Here is a 25,520-nt window from a genome sequence, read left to right as displayed (position 1 = left end):
AACGTTACAAAAGCAGCATATATATGCTCGCTTTTACATCTGGTACCATTCCAAACAACAATTAAATGTCAATTAGAGTACACATTCTGCACTTAAAAATCGGAACAGAAAATACATTTTCAACTAGATTCACTTAATAAAATGTCCATGGATTATGACCTTTAGTGGACAGACGTCCCTAATTGTTTATGCCCTGGCAAATGGGGAAAATATTGTTGGCACTAATTTTTAACTCTGTTGCTGCCAGAGGAGCTGAAATGGAGGTGGTTAGTAGTCCCAGCTGCCATTTACTTATTTCTTTTAATAGACTTCATTCACGTGTGTTCCAGGAACTACTGGTTAAGTAGAAGTGGAATGGGCGAGCTTAAACGGAGGAGCCAGTCAGACACCGGTGAAAAGCGTCTGACTAACCGCTAGAGTGTCACTGAGGAGCCATCCGGCCGAAGCATCTATCCCCCGAACAAGACCGGAGACCGATACTGTGGATTCCACAAACGATGGTTGAGCTGGAACGTCAACTGCACTGTGCTGCTGGAGCCTGTGTGCTCAGCACACTTTGGGTCCGAGCACAGTTTGAGTGCACACCGATTTTCACTAATTCTTTCATATGAAGTGTTTTCTAGAATTACGCCATGTTTGCAGTCTATCTTCTGCATGTCTAAAATATCTCAAACAAATACCCTGATCCCCGAATATACCTTCACGTAAACAGCACAATGTATTCTGATTCAAAACAGCCTCAAATGTGCACATGCACCCAACACAAGTTTATTCGTTTCTCCAATGTTGTGACAGGCTATATTGCACTATTTTATGTCATTTCTTTTTCATATACCAACCGATAGCTGTGCTCCTATTCTGTGTTTCCTAACCCCGTGGGACAGTCCATCTGGAGCAGCACCTCAATTATGGGTTGTATGAATTTGAAATTCACTTTATTTTCCCATATACAGGTTTATTAATATTTCACAAGAAGACATTGCGCTGAAATACCCCGTTCAATTTATATGGATCTCTGCTTGTGATTAATATTCATATCTCATTAGTGATGGAAACGATTCAAACACCTTTAAATCCAACTTCTTTTAAGTGGAGAACCACCAGTCTAAAGCTTGTATATTTTTAGATTTTAAAAAAGTGACATTAATTTTGTTACTTACTGTTCAAGGTTGAGCTTGTTAAATATCTCCACCGTCGTCTCAAGCACTTTATCGACATAGTCCACACGATCTGGGTAGCACTTCATAGCAAGGTTAATGAGTGACACTTGTAAGGACACCACATCTTCTGAGGGCATGTCCTGCCTGGACTGCACATTCCAAGAGACAAAATGGAGCATAGATTTGATGTTAAGAAAAGGAATAAAAAAAACAGGACACGTATTTTCCCACCCAGAGTGAAAGTTCTTCAGGGATGAAATGATGGAGCTTCCACATCTGGAGAGGTTCTTTTCAAACCTTTGTATCTATCCCAATTCCATTACTGTGTTGGCCTCCACCACCTATGTTCTTTACCTCGTTCTCTAAACCCAAAACAATATGACACCTACCTGTATGACTGTGGCCACTTGCTGGGAGAAGATATCAAAGAGTTTGATATCAGCCGGGATGCCAGGCCCATCTTCCCGATGTGCAAACAGAGCTAGTCTGCGAATGATAACAGGAAACACAGATGTTGCTCTGTACTGTAATTGCCATACAATTACCCCCCCCCACCCCCCCACCCTCTTGGGCTTCCAGGTTTCTGCCTCTAACCTCTTCCTTTGTCCTTTATGAATGGCCTGCACCCACAAGGATTGTCACAATCTGAACCGTTTTTTTTTTTGGTGAAAAACAGGTCATCTCCGATTTCTTGATTTCCCCCTTTCCGCTCTCTGACCATCACTCCGTCTTACTCAATTTTCCATTTCTTCACCGCCATCTATGCCTCATTTCTACAGAGACCTGCGTTCGATTAACCTACTGACTCTAGGACTCCACCTTGAGCTCCTATACTGACCGCCGACAACCTGGTCAATAACTACAACTCTGCCCTATCCTCTATCGCTTTGAAATGCCATCATTACATGAAGCATGCTAAGCTGACCCCCTACTGGCACACCCTACAGAGATAACACGCTACGGAAGCAGAGGGCCCCCGAAGCGGAAAGGAGTGGGGTTATTTACTTGGATTGCTCTTTACAAATCGCGAGACCGCAACATCAACATGTTTTCACACGATCCCCAAGAAGAAACAATTAATACAAAAATTAAATAAATTGATATTGTAGCGCTGCCATCAATAAAGCAAGCAAAAAAAAGGTACATTTTGGCGGTCCGAGCCAGACCTTCAGCTGTCCAGAAAATGGCTGTGCACCAAACTGGACTTAAAAAAAAATATATATATATAAGTTTTTTTAAGCCAAAAAAGATCCAACATTTGAGAAACGTTGATTTGTTTTAAGCCAAACCTCTTTAGCCAATTTGTGTTTGTTCTTCACACACAGAGAGATCTATTGTTACCACATGAAAGGGAGGTAAATAAGAGCTAATGATACAATAAGATGATTAATAGGTCTCTTTTTTTGCGCTGGCTTAACAGGAAATTGTATCTTTTTAGATTGTATCTATCACACAGAACGGCACTAACATTCCTTCCCAGTCATGGCCTTCTGATATTCAGTAGTTTACCCAGGGGTGCTCAACTCCAGGGTTCAAGCCCCCTCCCCCCCCAACAGGTCAGGTTTTTAGGATATCCCTGCTTCAGCACAGGTGGCTCAATCAGTGCCAGCTTTAGCACTGGTGGCTCAATCAGATCAGTCTGCGACAGCCTCTGGGCCACCTGTGCTGAAGCTGGGATATCCTAACCATTTGGGAAGGGGGAGGGGGGAATAATTTACTGGGGAGTCGAGCACCCCTGGTCTACCCCTCAATGGTATATGACTTCCACACTGAGCACAGGAGACAGAACTAGATGGTAATCTTCCTCTTTTTTCCTCATGCCAATAGAAGTGATCACAATGCTCTCATGTGATGGAACATCAGTCACACAGCGTCTACTCTCACTTCTTCTTCCGGTCTGCCAGTGAGTGAGGGAATTAGAAAAGGCTCACACTTTGTCTGTTCTGCTAGTATATACACACATATATTTACAGCCGATACAGAGCTATACATATGACCGAGATCTCTCACAAGTAACAAGGCCCACAAGAGAAAAGACCTTGGTTGGGACGCATGCTTCCACAGGGCAAGGCCCTATTATATATAGTGTGTGTGCTTTTCTTCTCGCTGGCACACATAAATAAGGATATAATGTATGTATATTATTTTTAACTTTTATTTGTAAAGATCCACCATGTTCCACAGCGGGGTAAAGGGGAGTACAGAGATTTGATCTTAAAGAGAGTTCCATACAAAATAAGGAGAAACAAGAGCAAACAGATACATAGATTTAATGAGCGTCCTGCGATTTAATGAGGGTCCTGCGATTTAATGAGGGTCCTGCTCAGAGAGCTCACACTAGGGGAACGAGGGACAATGTTGAAACAAAAGGTAAAGTCACGGCTCATTGTGGGACTAAATATTGTGGGAGTATATATTGTGGGAGTATACATCAGGGTTGAGTATGGTCCAGCTGCACATCTGATTCCATTAAGGTTTGAGGGTGGAGATGTTAGCGTGGAGTTTGGAGTAAGTGGGTGTCATGGGCAGAACAGAGGGGGCGTTTACGGATATATTTGGGGAGAAGGGCTGAGATGTAAGGGGGAGCAGCGTCGTTGAGAGCTTTGCAAGTCACAACTAGGGATTTAAATGTAATTCTAGAGGCTATGGGAAGCCAGTGTAGGGTATATAAATATATTAGTGTGTGTGCGAGATTGATCTATCAATGTAGCACAGACAGAAGGGACAATGCAGCCAGGGGTAGAAGCTTATCCCTGACCGCACCAGTCAGCGTCAGTGCACTGATTAATCCTGTCCCACTCCTCTCCTTACACAGGGAACTTGTGATTAGTGCAGTAATTAGGCAGATCACGGAGTGGGGAGAAGCTACCATGCAGGCCAGCAACATCTCCACTCCCTTCTCCACCGACGAAAGAGGGAGAAAGGGTTGCGGAGGCGGCTAGTGTTTGAGGACAACAGGTGAAGCCCCCCTCCCCCCAATGCTCCAGAGCCTCTGTCATACAACACAGGCTTCAGACATGGTGAGAATATCTTGTGGACTCACCTATCGATTAGAGCGATAATGATGTTTTTCACATTAACATTTTGATGTAGATCAGCACAGGATCGGAGGAAAGGATTTAGTGTCTGAAGATGAAATTCATCCGGGAAAACCTAAGGGGGGAAAAAAAATAATATAATATATATATTAAAAACACACAAAAAAAGTCCTGGCGCATTTCGCGTCTGTTCTGGCGTTTTATCAAAGAGTAACTACACAGTCAAAATTAACCCTTTTGTAGCGGCTTGATGCCAGAAGTGTCGTTTCAGATGTAGTGAAGAAAAGTATCCGCTGCAAACTGGGAACAGTGTAACCAATCTAATTAAGACAGTATTTGGCCAACAAACTGCGACTCCTGAGTGTAAAAGGTCCTCGGACACAATAAAATGTGTTTAAAAACCAAGAACATTGCCATTTGCTTACTGCTGTATTCGTCAGCCCCACCCTCTGGAATGTTAATTACCCAGGAGGACAAAGGACTTTTTGAAACCACAGCTGCATTCAATCTGAACCCCTTCAGTCTACATCTGCGCAGCCAAAAGGCGTCTGCTGTTTGCTGATGTTAAAGCTGCTCTTTTTCAATCAAACTCACCTGCCCTTTTATCCCCTGTACCCAATTTTTCAACCCTAACTGTCCATGACATGTCTGTGAATTGACTGCATAACTGTTCATTTAATGTAACCATGTATTGTTATAACTCCGTGCCAAGGACAGACTTGAAAACGAGAGGTAATTCAATGTATCACTTCCTGGTAAAACATTTTATAAATAAAATTTAAAAAACGTGAAGAAAAAAAAAACAAACACTTATGAAATACATGGTGTACATCAGGGGTACGCAAACTTCCTGCGTTGCGCCCCCCAGTTTGCACACCGCCGGTGTACATAATGGTAACGTGTCAAATGAATGAATAAAAATAAATAAATTAAGATAGCTTGACATAAATCAGACACCATGCTTTCTATAAACTGATTGTAAACAAACCACATGTACATTTGGTTGCCTAGCCATTGTCTGTAGATAGAATATTGTAGTCATTCTGTTCATACTGTCATGTTAAACATGGGGATACTATATGATCTCAGTATATTAATACACTATGTATGCGCATTTACAAACAGCACAATGCCACCCAATTATGTAACCACATGGTGGTTATTTGAAGCCTTAAGCAGTTCCGACTTTCACTTAAAATTGCTTATATGCAAGATGTAAATCAGTGAATTAATCCACATATTCCCATTACCTGGATTATACACTCCATGAGGTATTCCTGAGCCAGCGCATCTCTGCAGTTTACGACTTGTTCCAATATGCCAGGCAACACAATCTGGAATAGTGATTGAGGGGGAAAAAAGTGAATATGTTCATTTCAATGTACTTCCAATTCTCAAGATACAAACTGAGAAGGGAATAACAGAGCACAACCAGGGATATCAAAAGAGATGATTAGAAGGAAAGTGTGTTTTCCATAAAATGGTTATTTGTCATGATAGAAAAAAATTTGCAAGGCATTGCCCTACCAACGCGTTTCGCACTACACAGGGCGCTTTCTCAAGGTATACATATCTTATCACCACCAATATATTTATAGGTAAATAATAAAGTAGCTTACCAATCCTAAAACCTCACTGGGATCCACCCCTCGGCGTGCAAATTGTCATCAGGTGTGTTGTGATGACGTGCGCGCGCCCGCACCATGAACACAAATCCCGCCCCCTACATCTAATCCGGAGCAACAATAGGTAGAAACTCAAGTGGTTCGCGCAACTGGCATCCCTGCTGTTCAAACAATGGAGGATGCTAATAGAGAGGGGGGTAGTTTAGGCACGCACGCCCACATCCGACACAATAGGCGTCATAGTGATGCGCACGCGCCCCCACACTGAGAGGCTAAACCCCGTATAGGTGGTGTGTGTAAACATGGCAATGAATGAGAGCAGAGGGAGTACGTGCTCGCGCAGTGACAACCCATATTGCTCACACTATTAAACAAAGTAACCACATCCCGAGGAGGGGGAGAAACAGGACAAATTGAGGGGGAGAAACAGGACAAATTCAGCACGCACATCAGAACGAGACCCATCATGTGCGTTTATTTTTAAAATAGTGTGCTCCGTTCAGGAGATAAGCGTGTGAAACATGAAGTGTTTAGGTGGGTAAAATATGGGTTCAGAAGCTAGAGAAACAAAATCATATTTAACACAAGCAAAAAATACAAGAAGCAGGGCATGTTCAGGGGCAAAATACAAACATAGGGCGGTAAACTCACAGGCTTCTGGGTGGTTGCCGCTTTAATAGAGATGGAGAATTCTACACTATGGTAAAGAAGGGTGGGGCGCCAGGCTGGTCCTTTCTTCCACGTAGTAATAAAAGGGAGTAGGGGTATGATACCTTTTATTGAACCAACACATTGTTGACGTTACAAGCTTTGGAACCTCTCAGGGTAGGACCCTCTCCCTCCTTTGTTACTGCACGATGGAAAGAAAACCTTATGCAATGGAACATTATTCTTCATTGAATCTCTGCATAACAGCCATCCCCAACAAGATTCTGCACACGAAATTAGAAGCTCTTTCACAGACATTTTATTACCCTATTTCCTCGATTCTAAGACGCCATCGATTCTAAGACGCACCCTTGATTTAATAAAAAAAATTGAGGAAAAAAACCCCACTATATTAAATGTGCAGAATTTTTTTCGGGAGAGAGAGAGAGAGGGAGAGAGGGGGGGGGGGGGAAGAGAGAGAGAGGGAGAGTTGGGGGAAGAGAGAGAGAGGGAACAGAGAGGGAAGAGAGAAAGAGAGGGGGGAAGAGAGAGAAAGAGGGGGGGAAGAGAGAGAGAGAGGGGGGAAGAGAGAGAGAGAGAGAGAGAGAGGGGGGAGGAGAGAGAGAGGGGGGGAGAAGAGATAGAGAGAGGGGGGGAGAGAGAGGAAAGAGAGAGGGAAGAGAGAGAGAGTGGGGGGGAAGAGAGAGATAGGGGGGGAAGAGAGAGAGGGAGAATTGGGGGGAAGAGAGAGGGAAGAGAGAGAAGAGAGAGAGAGGGGGGAAGAGAGAGAGGGGGGAAGAGAGAGAGGGGAGGGGAGAGAGAGAGAGAGGGGGGAAGAGAGAGAGAGCGGGAAGAGAGAGAGAGGGAGAGTTGGAGGGAAGAGAGAGGAAAGAGAGAGAGGGGGGAAGAGAGAGAGAGAGGGGGTGGGAGGGAGAGTTGGGGGGGAAGAGAGAGAGAGTGGGAAGAGAGAGAGAGGGGGGAAGAGAGAGAGGGGGAAGAGAGAGAGGGGGGGAAGAGAGAGAGGGGGGGAGAGAGAGAGGGGGAAGCGAGAGAGAGGGGGGTGAAGAGAGAGAGAGGGGGGTGAAGGGAGAGAGGGGGGGAGAGAGAGGGACAGAGTGGGAAGAGAGAGAGAGGGGGGAAGAGAGAGAGGGGGAAGAGAGAGAGGGGGAGAGAGAGAGGGGGGTGAAGAGAGAGAGGGGGGTGAAGAGAGAGAGGGGGGTGAAGAGAGAGAGGGGGGTGAAGAGAGAGAGGGGGGTGAAGAGAGAGAGGGGGGTGAAGAGAGAGAGGGGGGTGAAGAGAGAGAGGGGGGAAGCGAGAGAGAGGGGGGTGAAGAGAGAGAGGGGGGAAGAGAGAGAGAGCGGGAAGAGAGAGAGAGGGGGGAAGAGAGAGAGGGGGGGAAGAGAGAGTTGGGGGGAAGAGAGAGAGGGGGGAAGAGAGGGGGGAAGCGAGAGAGAGAGGGGGGGTGGGAGGGAGAGTTGGGGGGAAGAGAGAGAGAGGGGGGAAGAGAGAGAGAGGGGGGAAGAGAGAGAGGGGGGGAAGAGAGAGAGGGGGGGAAGAGAGAGAGGGGGGAAGAGAGAGAGGGGGGTGAAGAGAGAGAGGGGGGGAGAGAGAGGGACAGAGTGGGAAGAGAGAGAGAGGGGGGAAGAGAGAGAGGTGGAAGAGAGAGAGGGGGGAGAGAGAGGGGGGGGTGAAGAGAGAGGGACAGGGGGGGGAGAGAGAAAGAGAGACAGAAGGGGGAAGAGAGAGAGAGGGGGGGAGAGAGAGGGGGGGGAAGAGAGAGGGGGGGAAGAGAGAGAGGGGGGGGAAGAGAGAGAGGGGGGGAGAGAGGGAGAGGGGGGAGAGAAGGGAGAGAAGGGGGAGAGGAGAGAGAGAGGGGGGAGAGGAGAGAGAGAGGGGGGAGAGGAGAGAGGGGGGAGAGGAGAGAGAGAGGGGGAGAGGAGAGAGAGGGGGGGAGAGGAGAGAGAGGGGGGGAGAGGAGAGAGAGGGGGGGAGAGGAGAGAGAGGGGGAGATGAGAGAGAGAGGAGGGAGGGGGGGGGAGAGAGGAGAGAGAGGGGGGGAGAGATGAGAGAGAGGGGGGCAGAAAGGAGAGAGAGGGGGGGCAGAAAGGAGAGAGAGGGGAAAGAGGGGAAATAGGAGAGAGAGGGGGGAAAAGAGGAGAGGGGGGAGAGAGGAGAGAGAGAAGGGGGGAGAGAGGGGAATGGGGGAGAGAGGGGAATGGGGGAGAGAAAGGAGAGAAGTGGGAGAGAGATTGGAGGGAAGGGGAGAGAATGAAAGGACACACACACACACACACACACACACACACACACACACACACACACACACACAGAAAGAGAAAAACACAGAGACAGAGACAGAGTGGGGGTGGCTTGTGGTGCCGGCAGCACAGCGGTGAGTAGCAGAGGCAGACAGAGGGAACGTGGGGCATGCAGCAGCCATACACTGCCGAATGAATCTCTCCTGTGTGGGGGCGGCACTTCCAACGAGCAGAGCGGGGGAGGAGGGGGGCTTGTGGTGCATGCAGCCGAACATACATTGCTCCTTTGGGGACCAGCACTTGGAGCAGGGGGGGGGGGGGTGGGCTTGTGAGTAGGGGTGGGCTTGTGAGTAGCAGAGGCAGACAGAGGGCTTTTGGGGCATGCAGCCACACATTGCTGAATCAATCTCTCCTGTGTGGGGGCGGTAATTCCAGCAAGGGGGGGAGCGCGGGGCATGCAGCCGATCATACACTGCTCCTTTGGGGACCGGCACTTGGAGGGAGGGGGGGGGTTTGGTGGCAGAGTCGCGGGGCATGCAACGGGACACACTGCTCCTCTGTGTGGGGGGGCGGGGGTGGCAGAAACGCAGGGCAAACGCTGAAAGCTGCTGTGGCTTCTGCAGCGCCCCCTGGCTGTTTTTTGTGTGTGTTTTTTTGAGTACATCGATTCTAGGACGCAGTCCCTATTTCAGACACGTGAAAAAGGGGAAAAAAGTGCGTCTTAGAATCGAGGAAATACGGTAATTCCGTTTCATGTGAAATCTGCTGATTTTACCTAATTCTACAAACGATCACTGTATTTAACAAGTAGCTTATACCATTGAATGGTTAAATATTAGAATGTCTAAAGATCTAGACTCAAAGCCAAGAAATAAACATGAAAGTATTTTAATGCCTATGCACAAGGCATCTACTTTTCACCATTGATACTTTAAGTGTCAGAAATTATATCAAAGTTTAAGAGCATTGAAAATCTGCAACAACCCTACTCTGTCTCACACACACAGACACACAGACAGACACAGACGTGATCGCGATCGCGCACGCACCCAAAATGCCATAAGACAATGAGTGCGGCCATAGACCGCGCATGCGAGGAATCAAATAAATGTGATTTTGCCACGCGGCAGCCAGGTCACGTGCGCGGTTCAGCAAATGAGGGCGGGAACACCTCCCAGCATGCCCGTCGCGCAATCATACAGGCAGTGTATCGCTCCAGCTACAAGCGAGCGGGACGCCGCATGTGCACCATGGAGTCAGCCTTGGGAAGCAATTTTAAAAAAAATGCTCGGATAAAAACATTGCACACGTGTCTTTAACGAAAAAGCTTCAGTATTTCCCTTCCCATTTCTGCCAATACAACACACAAGAAATATTAAGAAGCACCACACCTGTTTGTATCTCTCCACATTGACACCTTCCAGTTGACTGAGTCGGACTAGATTTGTTCCCACCAAGATGCGAAGCTCTTGCCTCTCGCGCTCCCTCTTCTCTTTGTCCCGGCTGTGCCCCTGGTGCTGCATTCTCACCCAGAGCTTGTTCATTTCGGCAAAATTCAGTAGCACGAAATCCATGGAGTCACTGATGTCTCCTGTAATCTCCTCACTGTAAAAGTAACGCAACATTTCATGTCCAGCCACCTTGCTGCTAAAGATCAGCTGACAAGAGACTGTAGAAATGACATGGTTTTTCTCCCACCCTTTATAGTAGGTTTCTGAAGTAATGACCAACGCAGTCATACCTGGAAACAACCATGCAGACCCCCGTTCTACAGAACAACTCTTGTAAGTGCAGAGGCCGCACTATGGGTCACCAAGATGGTAAAGAAACAGTGAAGGGTGTAAGAGGCAACAAGGGGTGGGCAAAGTGTTTAGACCTTCTCCTGTTCTGGACCACCAAATGATGACAAGTTTCCCACGCCAAGCCTGTGTGGGGGAGGTTTTCTTTTTTATTATAACATTTATGTAATTTTGCTCGTCGGGGTTCCTTTGGGAGCCACGAGGGGCAAATGTATCCGGTGGAAACAAAATTAAGGCCCAAACAGTTGCAGGATGGAGGACCATGTCAACTTTATATAGATCCATGAAGGTGCTAGCCAATACACCTGGGCACTCTAACGTTATGCAAACTTGTTAAAGAAAGCATATCGCAGATTACACAACTCTGTGTTTGTCTAACTGCTAGAATGTATAGAAATGAATTGCAATGTTGGCAAGCTCAAAACCTAGACCCCCAGTGTTATAGATGTAAAATATTTGATCATCAATTGGAGAGCTACCTCAACTATACAGCAGCAAACAAAAAAGGGCCCAATACACATCCAATATGGCCCATTATTTATGTTTTCTTCTAAATATAAAAAACAACAAAATAAAAAAATATTATATCACTCTTCCCACGCTTGTTGCTACAGGAAAGGTCTTTAGATTTGTATTTCTTCAATATATTTATTAGGTCACCTCCTGATTTTTAACTGCTCTATAGCTCACACATAGCACATACAGATGCAGCGGCCCTTATTCGAACACTTCACACCTTGTATACCTCGGAATACCCATGTCATGGCGCGGGATTTCTTCCAACCGTACCGCCTTAAGACGCGAGTACAGAAACTTGAATTTTAGTGTTCTGGTTTTTAAACACCTGAAATTGACACAGTAGCACAGTGCTGTATACGTTACAATTCATTCATTTCATTGCACACAAAGAAACAGAATCCATGAAATTCAAAACAAAGCAACCGCGATAACCACGGGTGCCTGGTGTGATTGGCCGCGTGAATTCCGCATGGAATACAGCAGAGCACACGAAAACGGCGCCGTGAAATGTTCGAATAACGGCCGCTGCATCTGTATATCTTCCTTAAATGTTAACCCCTTGGGCTCCGAATACATGTAACATTCCATACTGTTCTATATAATTGTTCTGTTTCCGCTTCTCTACGCAGTGGAGAAAATACAAAAAGGACACAGTATAAATTGGTAGTCTTGAAACCTGCTGAAACGGACTCTCGTGACATAGTTGCCGGCATGATATGTTTTGGCCAAAAGATTGAACTAAACGCAGAATCCCTGGCTGTCGTGGAAGCGCTGTATGCTAAGAGATAATGGGGAAAGGCAGGGTTGCAGACTTGTCCGAGACGTGTGAATGCGCTCACATGTGATATTTTTATTAATTATAAAGAAACAAAAAACTTACTTAGGGGAAGAAAAACAAACGAATGAAGTAATTTGTCAGATTGGATGTGCATTGGGCCTTTTTGCCAACGGTCACACACTCCGGCACCAGGCAGGTTATAGCTAAATCACCCACCAACCCGTTACCGAGTAAAGTCTCTTACTTTGACTGTTCTCCTTCATCTGGCAAAATATTCCTGGTGCACTGTAGAAGGTAATTTCGGAGAAAGAGTCCTCTTAAAGGGTGCTGCACCCCACGGCACATCTCCACAAGGTCTTTCAGGATGTCTTTCCTGGACTGGGAAAAGGACTTGACGTACACCACGCCAACCGTGATCAGAAGGTAACTGGTAAAGAAGACACAGCCAATCAGAACCAGGCTGGGCTACAATAAGAACAGGGCCAGAGACGGGGATTTGGCCGCCCGTTATTTCTTATTAACACAGATTGAAACAGGGTGGAGATTAACCCATTCATTTCTGCTCTGGGGACCCCCTGCTTCCCGTGATATTTACCTCCATATGGGGTGCCGGGAGCAGCTTTGGCTGGGCATTATCGAGATATCTAAATATCAGCATCAAAGCTCCTACGTCCCTTGGGCCAATAGGAAGCCGCCGCGGCGTCCGGTGCAGCTTCTTATTGGCCCGTGTGACCAAGACCTGTAAACAGCTTGATGTGGTCTGCTTAGATTTTGCAAAGGCGTCTGATACGGTTCCACGTGAGGTTGTGCACAAAATAAAGCAAATTGGACTCAGTAAAAAATATATGCACCTGGATTGAAAACTGGTTGAAGTATAGACAGAGGGTTGTCATAAATGGAACTTTTTCAGGTTGGGCTAGGGTCGTGAGTGGAGTACCTCAGGGATCGGTACTGGGACCCCTGCTTTTTAACCTTGAGGTTGGCATCGAGAGCAAAGTCTCCATCTTTGCTGATGATACTAAATTGTGTAAGGTAATAGAATCAGAGCAGGATGTCATTTCTCTTCAGAAGGACTTGGAGAGACTGGAAACGTGGGCAGGTAAATGGCAGAGAGGTTTAATACAGATAAATGTAAGGTTATGCATTTGGGAAACAAGAATAAATAGGCGACATACAAATTAAATGGGGATAATTTGGGGGAATCCTTGATGGAGAAGGATTTAGGAGTGCTTGTAGACAGCAGGCTTAGCAATAGTGCCCAATGTCATGCAGTAGCTGCAAAGGCAAACAAGATCGTATCTTGCATCAAACGGCAACGTATGGAAGGGAAATAAACATAATTATGCCCCTTCACAAAGCATTAGTAAGACCACACCTTGAATATGGAGTACAATTTTGGGCATCACTCCTTAGATAATACATTATGGAACTAGAGAGTGCAGAGAAGAGCCACCAAATTAATAAATGGGATGGTCAATCTAACTTATGAGAGGCTAGCTAAAATTAGATTTATTTGCATTAGAAAAGAGGCGTCTAAGAGGGGATATGATAACTATATACAAAATATATCCGGGGACAGTACAAGGAGCTTTCAAAAGAATTATTCATCCCAAGGGCAGTACAAAGGACTCTGGCTCATCCCTTAAGGTTGGAGGAAAGGAGATTTCACCTACAACAAAGGAAAGGGTTCTTTACAGTAAGGGCAGTTAAAATGTGGAATTCATTACCCATGGAGACTGATGGCAGATACAATAGATTTGTTCAAAAAAAGGTTGGGCATCTTTTTAGAAAGGAAAGGTATACAGGGATATACCAAATAAGTAAACATGGGAAGGATGTTGATCCAGGGAGTAATCTGATTGCCAATTCTTGGAGTCAGAAAGGAATTTATTTTTCCCCTTATGAGATATTATTGGATAATATAACACTGGGGTATTTGTTTGCCTTCCTCTGGATCAATATTCTGCAAGTATAGATATACGATAAAAGTATCTGTCGTCTAAATTTAGCATAGGATGGACGCATGTCTTTTTTCAACCTTATCTACTATGTTACAGCGCCGAGATCCAGACACCCCCTACGGAGGCAAGTATTTCAGGAAGCAGGGGATCCGCAGATCTGAAATTAATGGGGTTCAACTACGGCGATCCTCTGCTTTAAGCCAGTGTAAAAGAAATGTAAAGAATATAGCAGGCCACTTGGATTGCGTATTACTATTAGTTTGAGGCAGGGGCGTCTTTGGGTCTGAACTGTGTTCATTTCAGCTCCGAGGACCCCAGCTTCCAAGGATATGTAGCGGTGCCGGTATCCCTCTGCAGCTTCAATAGCCCAATCACGCTGGACAATAGGAAGCCACACCGGATGATGTCATGGCTTCCTATGGGCCCACGTAACATTTAAAGCCGCCATTTCATTAGGCACACAGACGCCCTGGCTGCAGAGATACTGGCACCCCCTACGGAGATAAGTATCTCTGTAAGCAGGGGGTCCTCTGAGCTGAAATGAACACTTCAGTTCCAGAGACCCCGTGCTTCAATCCAGTATTTAAAACATGTAGTGAAGCAGCAGAACAGGCTGCATTGCGTGTTGTTTTTATAGGGCCCTGTGCTAAATGTTGCTCGGTCACAAACAGTTTATTTTGCGGTTTAAAACCATTTCATTGAATGGCTTTTCTTTCTCTGCCAGTTTCAGTCACAGGGTTTAACAGAAGTAAAAGCCACGCAGCACTTACAGTCTGGGGATAATATTTCCAGCATATTGTACAAGCTCATAGAGATCAGACACTTTTCTTCCTTTAGCAAACTCATCGGTCAGATACACCTCCAGATAGTGCAGCTCATCAGAAATAGCCATGTCTGGTTCCCCTTCATTAAGGATATTAATGCTCTCAGGTGCATGGCCTGTTTCAAAATGCTAGATTACCAATGATACAAGTGTAGAAACGGAGGACTCGAGGTATAACAAAAACACAAAATATTCATGAAGATAAATTATTAACATTCCCTTAGCTCATTCCAAAATGGTAAGGAAGACTTCCAAATCAAATTCTCTCTTTGCGAGATTAAACCCTCCATAACTAGATTAAGTAAAGATGCGTCGATCCCAACAGTGTTTAGCATTACAAACGGGAATAGTCACCATAATTTAATTTTTTTCGCTTATAAAAAAATAAAATGAAAAATGCTCCAGTAAATGACCCCTTAGTCCAGGAGTGGCCAACTCCAGTCCTCAAGGGCCACCCACAATCCAGGTATAATGGATATCCCTGCGCCATCACATGTGGCTGAGTCAGAATGACTGAGCCCCTTTGCTCAAGCAGGGATATCCCTAATAACTGGACTGCGGGTGGCCCTTGAGGCCTGGAGTTGGCCACCACTGCCTTAGTCAATAACATGCACAATATACCCAATCCGTGAAGTCTCTTGCATTAAATTGCTGCAGGTATCAGCCTGAAAGACTGGTTACTGCCCAAGTGCACACACATTAATAGCCTGACTAAATTGGCAGTGAGAGCGTCTTGAAGCATGGCAATTAAACAGATCAGTTTCTTGCATGATGCGTCACACACAGGAAGCCTATTACATGGTGGAATAGAGCTAGCACAAATAATTATCGCCTTTAAGAAGGGTCCAGCTTACTGCTCTTCGTACCAAAGAATGGAAGGATAATACGGACCTGACAAGTGTACGATTACTTCGCCACGCAGGGAATGAGTGTGTGTGTGTGTGTGTGTGTGTGTGTGTGTTGCCTGTAGGCTGATAGCTGCAAATTGGAGACTCTGGACACCTTCAATGATCTCAGGTCTGATGAGAGGTAGAACAGAGGAAATTCTGCTTCTACACTTTGGTTACTGGTACCTTGAACTACAGTAACCAATCAACTGCCCGATTCATCTTAAAATCAGCAATTAATGTTATCTTAAGTGTGTCACATGGTACAAATCCCACCAAGGAGCTATGTGCATCACACCCAATTACTGGATATGGGACGACCCTCATCAAGCTCTAATATTAATATTTAAATATGAAACTCCGGTGCTACCAAAAGGGCCAGCAATGCGCTCATTTTCCATCAATTTATCCTATTGTATGTTTTTACTAACTCGACATCAGCAAAAAGCTTAAAGATAAATGATAACTAATGTGATATAGTTGATAACAGAAATAAAAAATAAAAAAAACGGATAAAAATATCAGATTAAAGACAACCTATGGCAAGAAGCCCCAATGCTACAAATTATATAGTTAAATACGTATCTGTTTTTCTTTTCATAAAATGGAGGTTTGTGCCTGTCCCCGATTCTAAGCCCAATTATCCCACCGTATAAATGGAGCTCTTGCTTTACACCGGTGTATGACTGGTCTATGAAGACCGTTCTCTCTCCATTAGGGCCGTTATACAGTGTGCAAGCGCATGTGACGCACGCTTTGTGTGTGTATGCTGTGAGTGACTGGGATGGAAGGTAATGTGTGTTAGAGTGTTAGAGTGTTAGAGTGTTAGAGTGTTAGAGAGTGATGTATTAAATAATATTTAAGGATAAAAAAGACAACGTATAAATGAAAATTTAAAAAATATAATTATTGTGCAGCTTTGACACACACACACACACACACACACACACACACACACACACACACACACACACACACACACACACACACACACACACACACACACACACATTACAATGGCATGAAATCATTACTTTCCCCAACTTCTCCCTCATCGGCCGGCTCCCCGCTCACTGCTGTGCGCGCGCGGCGCCATTATAGAAAGGCTAACTAACCACAGCCATTTATAAGTGCCGCGTGCTCGGCCGCTATATAACAGCCCTTAGAGAGGTGACAAGCGCTTAATCAGGTAGTGATAAGACTTGTAAGAGAGGGGTTACCTTGGCATTGTTACAAGCTTACAACGCTTACCTATGAAAAGAAAAACAGATAAGTATGTAACTATATCATTTGTTATATTGGACGTAGCACTGGGGCTGTGTGTCCGTTCTATACAGGAGGTCACAATCACAGTAACACTCCTTTCTGACAAATACATGTTGATGTCATGAGTTTGGGTTTGAGAGCTTGCAGGGGCAGTGTGTCGGTGTGAAAGAAAACAAAGCGCTTGTGACCTATAAATTCTTGGTGTGAGAAGAATATTTATCAGTACTGAGTGCGGAGAGCCGACAGGTGACTTTGCCAGAAAACAAGGTCGAATAAACTGGTTGGCAAATCAAGCAAAAGACAAAACCAGAAACAGAAGTGGTGTGTTCATCAGCCATCCTGAGATACCAGAGGACGCTCAGCAACTCCGTTCTGGAAAGGATACAGAGCTCATAATAGCTCTTTGGAGAGAGCATTGAAGTCCGCAGCTCACCTAGCATGTTGGAGGCATGTTTCAGAGCATCCATCAGCTTGTTTTTGTCCTGAAGAACACAATAGTTTAGGTTTTTAATGCAACACATTAGCTCCGGTGTTCGAGAACATACAAGACGTGTGTGTCCTGTAAACCATTTCATGTGCGGTACAATGAAGCCAGAACATAGCAGGAAACGGGTTCATCACGGCAAAGCCACTAGCACACTTTGGGCGAATGTAGATTTGCCTTACAGTGCCCATAGGGGCAGTTCCTCTTAGGACGGACCACAGCGTACCTATGGCAAGGATATGTTTAAGGGGATACATCCCAATGATTTATGCACTTTTTACCCAAGTCTGACACCTACAAGTATTTTAAAATCCATTCATAAAATTTGTTGATATAGTTAGCGGAGATGTGGGAGGCGTTTGTTTTCCTCTGGCCACGCCCATTTCTGTCACTGTGCGTTCAACAAGCGTTAGCGCTGGCAAACTCCCTCACGCCTCCCCTTACATTTATTTACCCTCTAACAAGGACAGAGTAGGCGGAGTAAAAAATAAAAAATACATACAATTCAATGGGGAAGGGTTTGTCACGGACCCCCATAAATGACATTTGTAGTTCTCTTAAAAAAGTAGCCAGACAATAAAAGTCTTTATAGAAGGTTGGTTCTCTTAGCCAGTTACATGGGATTGCACCTTTACGTCGCATTATTATTTGCACCTTTAAGTCGCATTCTGTTACTTGGCCAATGACGATATCAATGAAATGTAACGGAGGAAAAACAATACCGAACTTCAAGCAAATAACATGGGACATGAATTCGGCCGCTGGGCTAATGGAGTCTAATTTGAGCCTGACAGCAGCCAGCGGAAGGACCAGCTGCTGCAAGCCTGGATTTACCTTGATTAGGAGAGCAATTTTCTGTGCTGTCCCAAGGGGAATTAGGCAGATCAAAATTGATACGCCATGCAAGAATTGCAATATGCTTTTTGGTTTAATTCATCATTCTCTATTAAAATAAATGGTGCTGGTCCAGCTTCCCATCCGTTAAAGCTCGAGGCAGTCACAGATTAAGAGGAGCAGATAGACTGCTGGTATTAACCCATTGTGTAGTGGAGATACCTGCACTATACGGTTTAAGGAGCAGTTCTCCCTACATAACACCACAAATACAGGGGATTTTAACCTCCATGAAGGAGGCAGTGCCTATCCCAGTATGTATCACGGCAGTTCAGCTCCGGAGACCCCCTGCTTCCCGCCAATGTTAAGAAAGAAAAAAGAAAGAAAAAAAGTGTATGCATTCAACTAGGATAACACCTAAAAGTTCACAACCGCATTGGCACGGAGATTCATTACATAGAGTACTTGCAGCAGACATACCGCAAGCTTATAGGGTACCATGGTAGGGTACCATGTTAAAATACATACAAAGCAAAAGGTGACACTGTGTTCATTTGCATATTACCCAGAATCCCTGTCTGCAGTGGAAGCACTGTATGCTAACAGATAATGGGGGAAAGCAGGGTTGTAGACCTGCCCGAGACATGTGAATGTGCTCACACGTCGGATTATTTGCTGCATACTGTACGGTGGAGGGTTTGTGTCACGGTTATGCAAACCCTAACTATGTGCATCTGGTCAAAGAGGGGTTGTGAATACATTAATTAATGCAACATTACACAAACTAACGTTTGGAGATATTCTAAATCCTCAGCGTCAGATAAACATTGGAAAAAAACTGTGCGTTTAAAACACTGTTCAAATTATATTTGACCTAATTTGGGGTGTCAACCGGCGGAGAGGAGCCCTACATGTACCTAACAAAAACCCCAGATCAACAGTTACATCACTTATAGACCACTTTTTTTTTTTTTTTGGTCCCAAAAACAGGGTAAGGGTTAGGGTTAGGGTTAGTTCAGGTGCCTCTACCTTTGAGAGAGGCCAAACTACCCAAACCAGTTGTACAGGGCTCTGGCAATCTGTGGCCCCTCCCTTAGGGGAGCGGCAGGAGACTATTCCTCTTACTCCACCAGGGAGTAAGAGAAGAGCTAGGACTGCTTCTGGTGCCCTAGGCTGGGAGTGCAGGTCCAGGGACATCCTGAGCGTGAATGCCCTAAGCCAGGCCTGCCCAACTCGTAAAGTGAGAAGGGTCGAACTGCTCAAAGGAAAAAAAAAATTTGGGCCGCACGGGTTAAATCATCATCATCATCATCTCTCCTCCAGCACCTCTCATCATCGTCATCATCATATCTCCTCCAGAACCCCTCACTATCAACCTTTACGATACTCACCATCTATCTCTCATACCCCCATCTCTCCCCCTCACCCACACAATACACCCCTCCACATCAAACATACAATACCCCCTCCACATCCCCAGCCCATTCCATGTCAGCAGCCCCCCCAAGTCAGCATACCCCCCATGTCTCTCTTCCCTCCCCTAAATGACACTCTCTCCCCCTCCTCTCAATGACTCTCTCCCCCTCCCCTCAATATGACACACTCTCCCTCTCCCCTCAATATGACACTTTCCCCCTCCCCTCAATATGACACTCTTTCCCCCTCCCCTCAATATGACACTCTTTCCCCCTCCCCTCAATATGACACTCTTTCCCCCTCCCCTCAATATGACACTCTTTCCCCCTCCCCTCAATATGACACTCTCTCCCTCCCCTCAATATGACACTCTCTCCCTCCCCTCAATATGACACACTCTCCCCCTCCCCTCAATATGACACACTCTCCCCCTCCCCTCAATATGACACTCTCCCCTCCCCTCAATATGACACTCTCCCCCTCCCCTCAATATGACACACTCTCCCCCTCCCCTCAATATGACAATGTCTCTCTCCCTCCCCTCAATATGACAATGTCTCTCTCCCTCCCCTCAATGACACTTTCCCCCTCAATATGACACTCTCCCCCCCCCCTGCAACTCACATCACACTGTCCCCCTGCAACTCACATCACTCTCTCCCCCCCTGCACCTCACATGTCAGCCCCCCCCTGCATGTAGGCAGCCCACCCCCCTCACATGTCAGCAGCCCACCCCCCTCACATGTCAGCAGCCCACCCCCTCACATGTCAGCAGCCCACCCCCCCTCACATGTCAGCAGCCCACCACCCCTCACATGTCAGCAGCCCACCCCCCCCTCACATGTCAGCAGCCCACCCCCCCCCCTCACATGTCCGCAGCCCACCCCCCCCCTCACATGTCAGCAGCCCACCCCCCCCTCACATGTCAGCAGCCCACCCCCCCTCACATGTCAGCAGCCCACCCCCCCCTCACATGTCAGCAGCCCACCCCCCCCTCACATGTCAGCAGCCCACCCCCCACCAGCCCGTTTTTCACACCCACTCACCCCCCCACCAGCCCGTTTTTCGCACCCACTCACCCCCCCACCAGCCCGTTTTTCACACCCACACACACACCAGCCCGTTTTTCACACCCACACACACACCAGCCCGTTTACACACACACACACACACTTTAGATCAGCACATCCTCTCCCCCTTACCCCGGTACTAAGCCCCGCCCCCTGCATCCTTCTATTGAAAAAAAAAAAAATACTCACGGCATCCTCCTCATGCTGCCCCCGCACACCGCAAAACCCAGGGAGGGAGGGAGGGAGGAGGGAGGAGGGGTGAATCGCCGCCATTTTTTTTAACTTTTTTTATTTTACTTTTTTTATTATTATTTATTTATTTAACTAAGTGGCGCCCGGCTGGAGTCATCGCGGGCCGCACAGAAAGGCCAGGCGGGCCGCATGTTGTGCAGCCCTGCCCTAAGCTGTACTGTTGCTGTGGAAACTACAGTGCGAATAAAGTGTTTTACCATACCTTCTTGCCTGAGACTGAAATCAGGAAGAGCAAAGAAACTCTCCTGCAGGGAATTCTCCCCTCATCCCTGGGGCCTGTGAGAGATGGAGGTGCTGTCACCGTAAGTACGAATCAGTTTATACCCCATAAGCCTGTTCTGACATCCCCTACCACCATGCGGGAGACTCAGGTCAACTGTGAGCCAGCAGGTATGCACCACCACACTCCATGTAGCAACAAAATCTCCCAGAGTGGGGAGGGGGAGAAATGTGTTACATTTGCAAAGAGGCATTCAAGCACCAACACGCGATGAAAGACCCTGAGAGGTTGGAAAGCTTGTATGTATGTCTGTCTTTATATAGCGCGTCACAGCAGTAATACACGCGACAATCATATAGAACACAAATAATATAAATAACACAAAGGGGACAAGGGCTTCAGACAGAACAGTAACATTTTGGAAAGGGAGTCCCTGCTCCGTAGAGCTTACAATCTAATTGGCTGGTAGGAAGGACGTACAGAGACAGTAGCAGGGTGTTCTGCAAGGGGCCAAGGTTTATATATACACGGTGTAAAACCATCACTCAGAGCTACTCGTATGCTTCCTTAAGCAGGTGTGTTTTGAGGTGGGTCTTAAAAGGATGATAGAGGCTTCTAGTCGGGTATTGAGGGGAAGGGCATTCCAGAGGTGTTGGGCTATCAGTGAGAAAGGTTTAAGGTGGGAAAGGGCATTAGATACAAAAAGGGGGTAGACAGAAGACATCCTTGAGCAGAACGCAAGAGTCGGGATGGTGCATAACGAGAAATTAGGGCTGAGTTGTAAGGAGGGGCAGAAGAGTGTAAAGCTTTAAAAAATAGGAGAGGAGAATTGAGGGTGAGATACGGGATTTTATAGGAAGCCAGGAGAGGGATTTCAGCAGGGGAGACGCCGAGACAGATTTAGGAAAGAGTAGAGTGATTCTGGCAGCAGCGTTTAGGATAGATTGTAGGGGAGACAGGAAGGCCGGACAGCAGGAGGTTACAGTAATCGAGACGGGAGAGAATGTAACAGAACAACTACTTGTTGGTCCAATTAAAAAAAAGGCATCATACCCCCTACTCCCTCTGTTACTACATACTGTATATCCATACAACTGCCACTAAAATTAAATACAAAAAGGTGTCTAGGATGCCAGCTAATTAAAGCACAAACATCCTGCACATTGAACAAAATCAAAGCTACCACATCTTGCGCAAGCAAAGAATTAAAACAGGAAGCTCAGACGTGGAGAGAACTTATCTTCTCTTTAACCATTTGGGTGCCCTTCAGATGTAGCAACTACGTCCCGGGTTTGGCTCTCCAGGGGCACCATGACCACGTACAGCGGCGGATTTCCAAATTTGCCAGTGTCTGCCGCCCTCCTGCTCCTTTGGAATCCCGGCGTCAAATGACGCCGCAACGACACCAACAGTGGTGCGTTACCATGGAAACGCGATGTCATGACGTCCCATTGTCATGGCAACGAGACACCGTGTGACATCACGTGGGGGGCGTTCGCAGTTTCATTTGACGCCGGTATTACAAAGGAGCAGGAGGGCGGCAGACACAGGCAAGTGCCTTCCCATTAGGTCAGAGAGGCCCGAAAGTGCGGCAACATTATTAGGCCTGGGCCTAATGGGAAATCTGATACGGACGACGTAGCAGCCAAGTTAGAATATAATTGCTTGCTTTGGTAGGGGAGATAGCGTTCCGCGCGACTGCAAAACGCGATCTTACAGGAAGAGGAACGCAAGAGGACTCTTCCACTTCCGATGCGTCGCAGTCACGTGATCCCACGGCCCTTCCAGCGCTCAAAGGGTCAAACTAGATAAAGATGATAGTGTTACACTTGTCAGCGAGTCGCAGTTGCAACAAATGTTCTGTACTGTAACGGGGCATTATAAAGATGCAATCCCACGCAGCAGGACAGAAATCCACATGCAATGTAAAGAATTGAACTGGGCTCGCTAAACAAATCTAACCACGCTAGTAGCAAACATTTAACAGCTTTCCTTTTTCTTGGAAATGAATGACAAATTGCCTCTGAATAGGGAAAGGTTAACACTTAGCCCATCCTGTCCTTATCAGAGCGTGAGATGGGGAGAGAGGGGGGGAAGAGAGGCGGCTTTGTCTGTGCAAATACAGAAATAAAAGGAGGAGTCAGGGGAAATTATTCATAATAATAATATATAAAAAAAATAAAAATTTAAATACTTGTAGGTGTCAGACGTGTTTAAATAAAAAAAAAAAAACGTATCACCCAGATATCACCCAGTAACCTATTAAACATACCACTGGCTTTAATTCACTTTGGCCTATGAAGAAATTACCCTTTTATCAAGGACAATAACTCCTTTCCCAATAGCTTTATTGTATTTCAATTCTGTGCGTTGAGTGTTCTGTAAGAGAGGCGATGTAAGGTTAACACTTTATAAATACCAACACACATCCCGTTCTCCGCCCAACAAGAATACCAGCTCTTTCCAAACCTTCTAAGTTAAAAAGTGGGGAGGGGTAAGCTTACACCCTGGGAGGAGGGGCCTCCCCCCTTTTTAATTTAGAAGGTTTTTCATTTTGCTGTATGGACAAGACCCAGTGCGGTTATTCTCCCTACCAACAGAGGTAAAAGAGAAGGTTCACAGTTTAGTGTTAGGACCTGCAAATTTGGATATGCCTTGACGCGGCTTGCAGGCGTATAACGCATTGGTCAAAGGGTTTAACTAAATGACCCTTACTCATGAGATTATTATTATTGAAATATTTAACTACAGGCATACCCCGCTTTAAGTACACTCACTTTAAGTGCACTCGCGAGTAAGTACATATCGCCCAATAGGCAAACGGCAGCTCACGCATGCACCTGTCATCACGTCCTGAACAGCAATACCGGCTCCCTACCTGTACCGAAGCTGTGCGCAAGCGGGGAGACTATAGAGCCTGTTACACATGCGTTATTTACATCAGTTATGCACGTTTATGACGATTGCAGTACAGTACGTGCATCGATAAGCGGGGAAAATGTAGTGCTTCACTTTAAGTATATTTTCGCTTTACCTACATGCTCCGGTCCCATTGCGTACGTTAATGCGGGGTATGCCTGTATATAATATTTACTATATATTTTGTCAAATTGGGTGTAGCATTGGGCTTCTCCATCTTTTGTTGTATACATTGGCCACGCTCAGTAGCACGTGCGTGTGACAGAGATAGATATATATTTGGGGTTCTGAGCTTGCTGGGAAATGTTAATCTTACCAAACATCTCTTCATCTGAAACGACTGAACCTTGACAGCCTGAACTGCTTCATCCAAAAGCTTCTCCTGCTCATCCTGGGGTGACTGCTGTGTCGTAGGCTGAAACGTGGAACAAATGAAAGGGGTGCGTGTTAATACAGGTTATTCTTTCTTTTTATGCTGTACCGACTGGCACGTTACGTGCTGGGTTTGCTCAGACTCCATGAATACTTTCAGAAGGTGGTTGAAGCGGCAATCCAGGTTTCATTTTTTCATTACAGGATTGAAGCAGGGGGTCTCCAGAGCTGAACCGTGTTGATTTCAGCACTGGGGGGGGGGACCCTGCTTCCAGAGATACTTGCTTCTGTAAGGGTTGCCGGTATCTCTGTCAAGTTCAAAAGTCCTGGTCACACAGGCCAATAGGAAGCCGCAACGGCTTCCTATTGGCCTGAATGGCGCAGGACATTTAAACACCGCCATTATGTTAGGCACACAAGTTCCCTGCCTGCAGTGATACCGGCACCCTCTTTGGGAAGACAAGTATCTCTGAAAGTAGGTGGTCCCCAGAGCTGAAGTTAACAATTCAGCTCAGGAGACCCTCTACTTCAACCCTGTAAAAAAAAAATTTAAATGTATAAAAAGTGAATGAAATCAGGATTGCTACTTTAACCCAAACTCGGCACATTGGGAATCCCATCTGTAAGCCAGCGGTGCTAAACTCCAGTCCTCGAGCTCCACCCAGCCCCAACCGGTGAGGTTTTAATATCTCAGCTTCAGCACAGGTGGCTCAATCTGTCCCAGCTTCAGCACAGGTGGCTCAGAGGGTCAGTCTTCCACTGAGCCTCTGATTAAGCCACCTGTGCTGAAGCTGGGATGTCCTGAAAACTTGATCCGGTTATGAACAAAAAGAAGTAGGTTGGCAATGTGGAAGAAACAGTCAAAACATGGAGGGGTGAGATGGTGTGAGTCAATGACATCAAAAGATAAAAAACAGTAATGTTATGAGCAAATTACAGCTCAACCTCGTTATAGCACGATCCGCTACAACGCAGATCCGCTTACAACGCGGTCTGAGCGTGGCTCCCGTTTCCTCCCCCCCCCCCCCTTAGCCCAGAGCAAAGCAAATTCCTAACAACCAAAGAGCAGTAACAAATAAACAGAAGAAACATGCATTCAGTTCATGCAGTGGTTGCCTCTCCTACCTCGCTTAATTCTGGGACCGTGCTGCTGCCCCCCCCCCCCTCCCACCCCCCACCCATCTCCTCGGC

The 25,520-nt window shown here is 46.2% G+C and overlaps 1 protein-coding gene across 1 annotated transcript in view; it reads right to left on the bottom strand.

Moving 5' to 3' along the window:
* VPS35 (VPS35 retromer complex component) overlaps window positions 1-25,520 on the bottom strand; it is a 58,907-nt gene that overhangs the window by 21,981 nt on the left and 11,406 nt on the right. Inside the window, exons 2-10 of the mRNA XM_075576287.1 lie at window positions 24,274-24,372; window positions 17,148-17,244; window positions 14,557-14,680; window positions 12,070-12,252; window positions 10,121-10,334; window positions 5,449-5,532; window positions 4,204-4,313; window positions 1,550-1,646; window positions 1,161-1,309 (exon numbers count right to left, since the gene is read on the bottom strand). Of these exons, the coding sequence (XP_075432402.1) occupies window positions 1,161-1,309; window positions 1,550-1,646; window positions 4,204-4,313; window positions 5,449-5,532; window positions 10,121-10,334; window positions 12,070-12,252; window positions 14,557-14,680; window positions 17,148-17,244; window positions 24,274-24,372 (1,157 nt within the window). The remainder of the gene's footprint in view (window positions 1-1,160; window positions 1,310-1,549; window positions 1,647-4,203; window positions 4,314-5,448; window positions 5,533-10,120; window positions 10,335-12,069; window positions 12,253-14,556; window positions 14,681-17,147; window positions 17,245-24,273; window positions 24,373-25,520) is intronic.

This window comes from Ascaphus truei, chromosome 19, assembly GCF_040206685.1.
Source record: "Ascaphus truei isolate aAscTru1 chromosome 19, aAscTru1.hap1, whole genome shotgun sequence".
NCBI lineage: Eukaryota > Metazoa > Chordata > Amphibia > Anura > Ascaphidae > Ascaphus > Ascaphus truei.
Note: the sequence above shows the minus strand (reverse complement) of the source record. Positions and strands in the feature narration are given on the sequence as shown.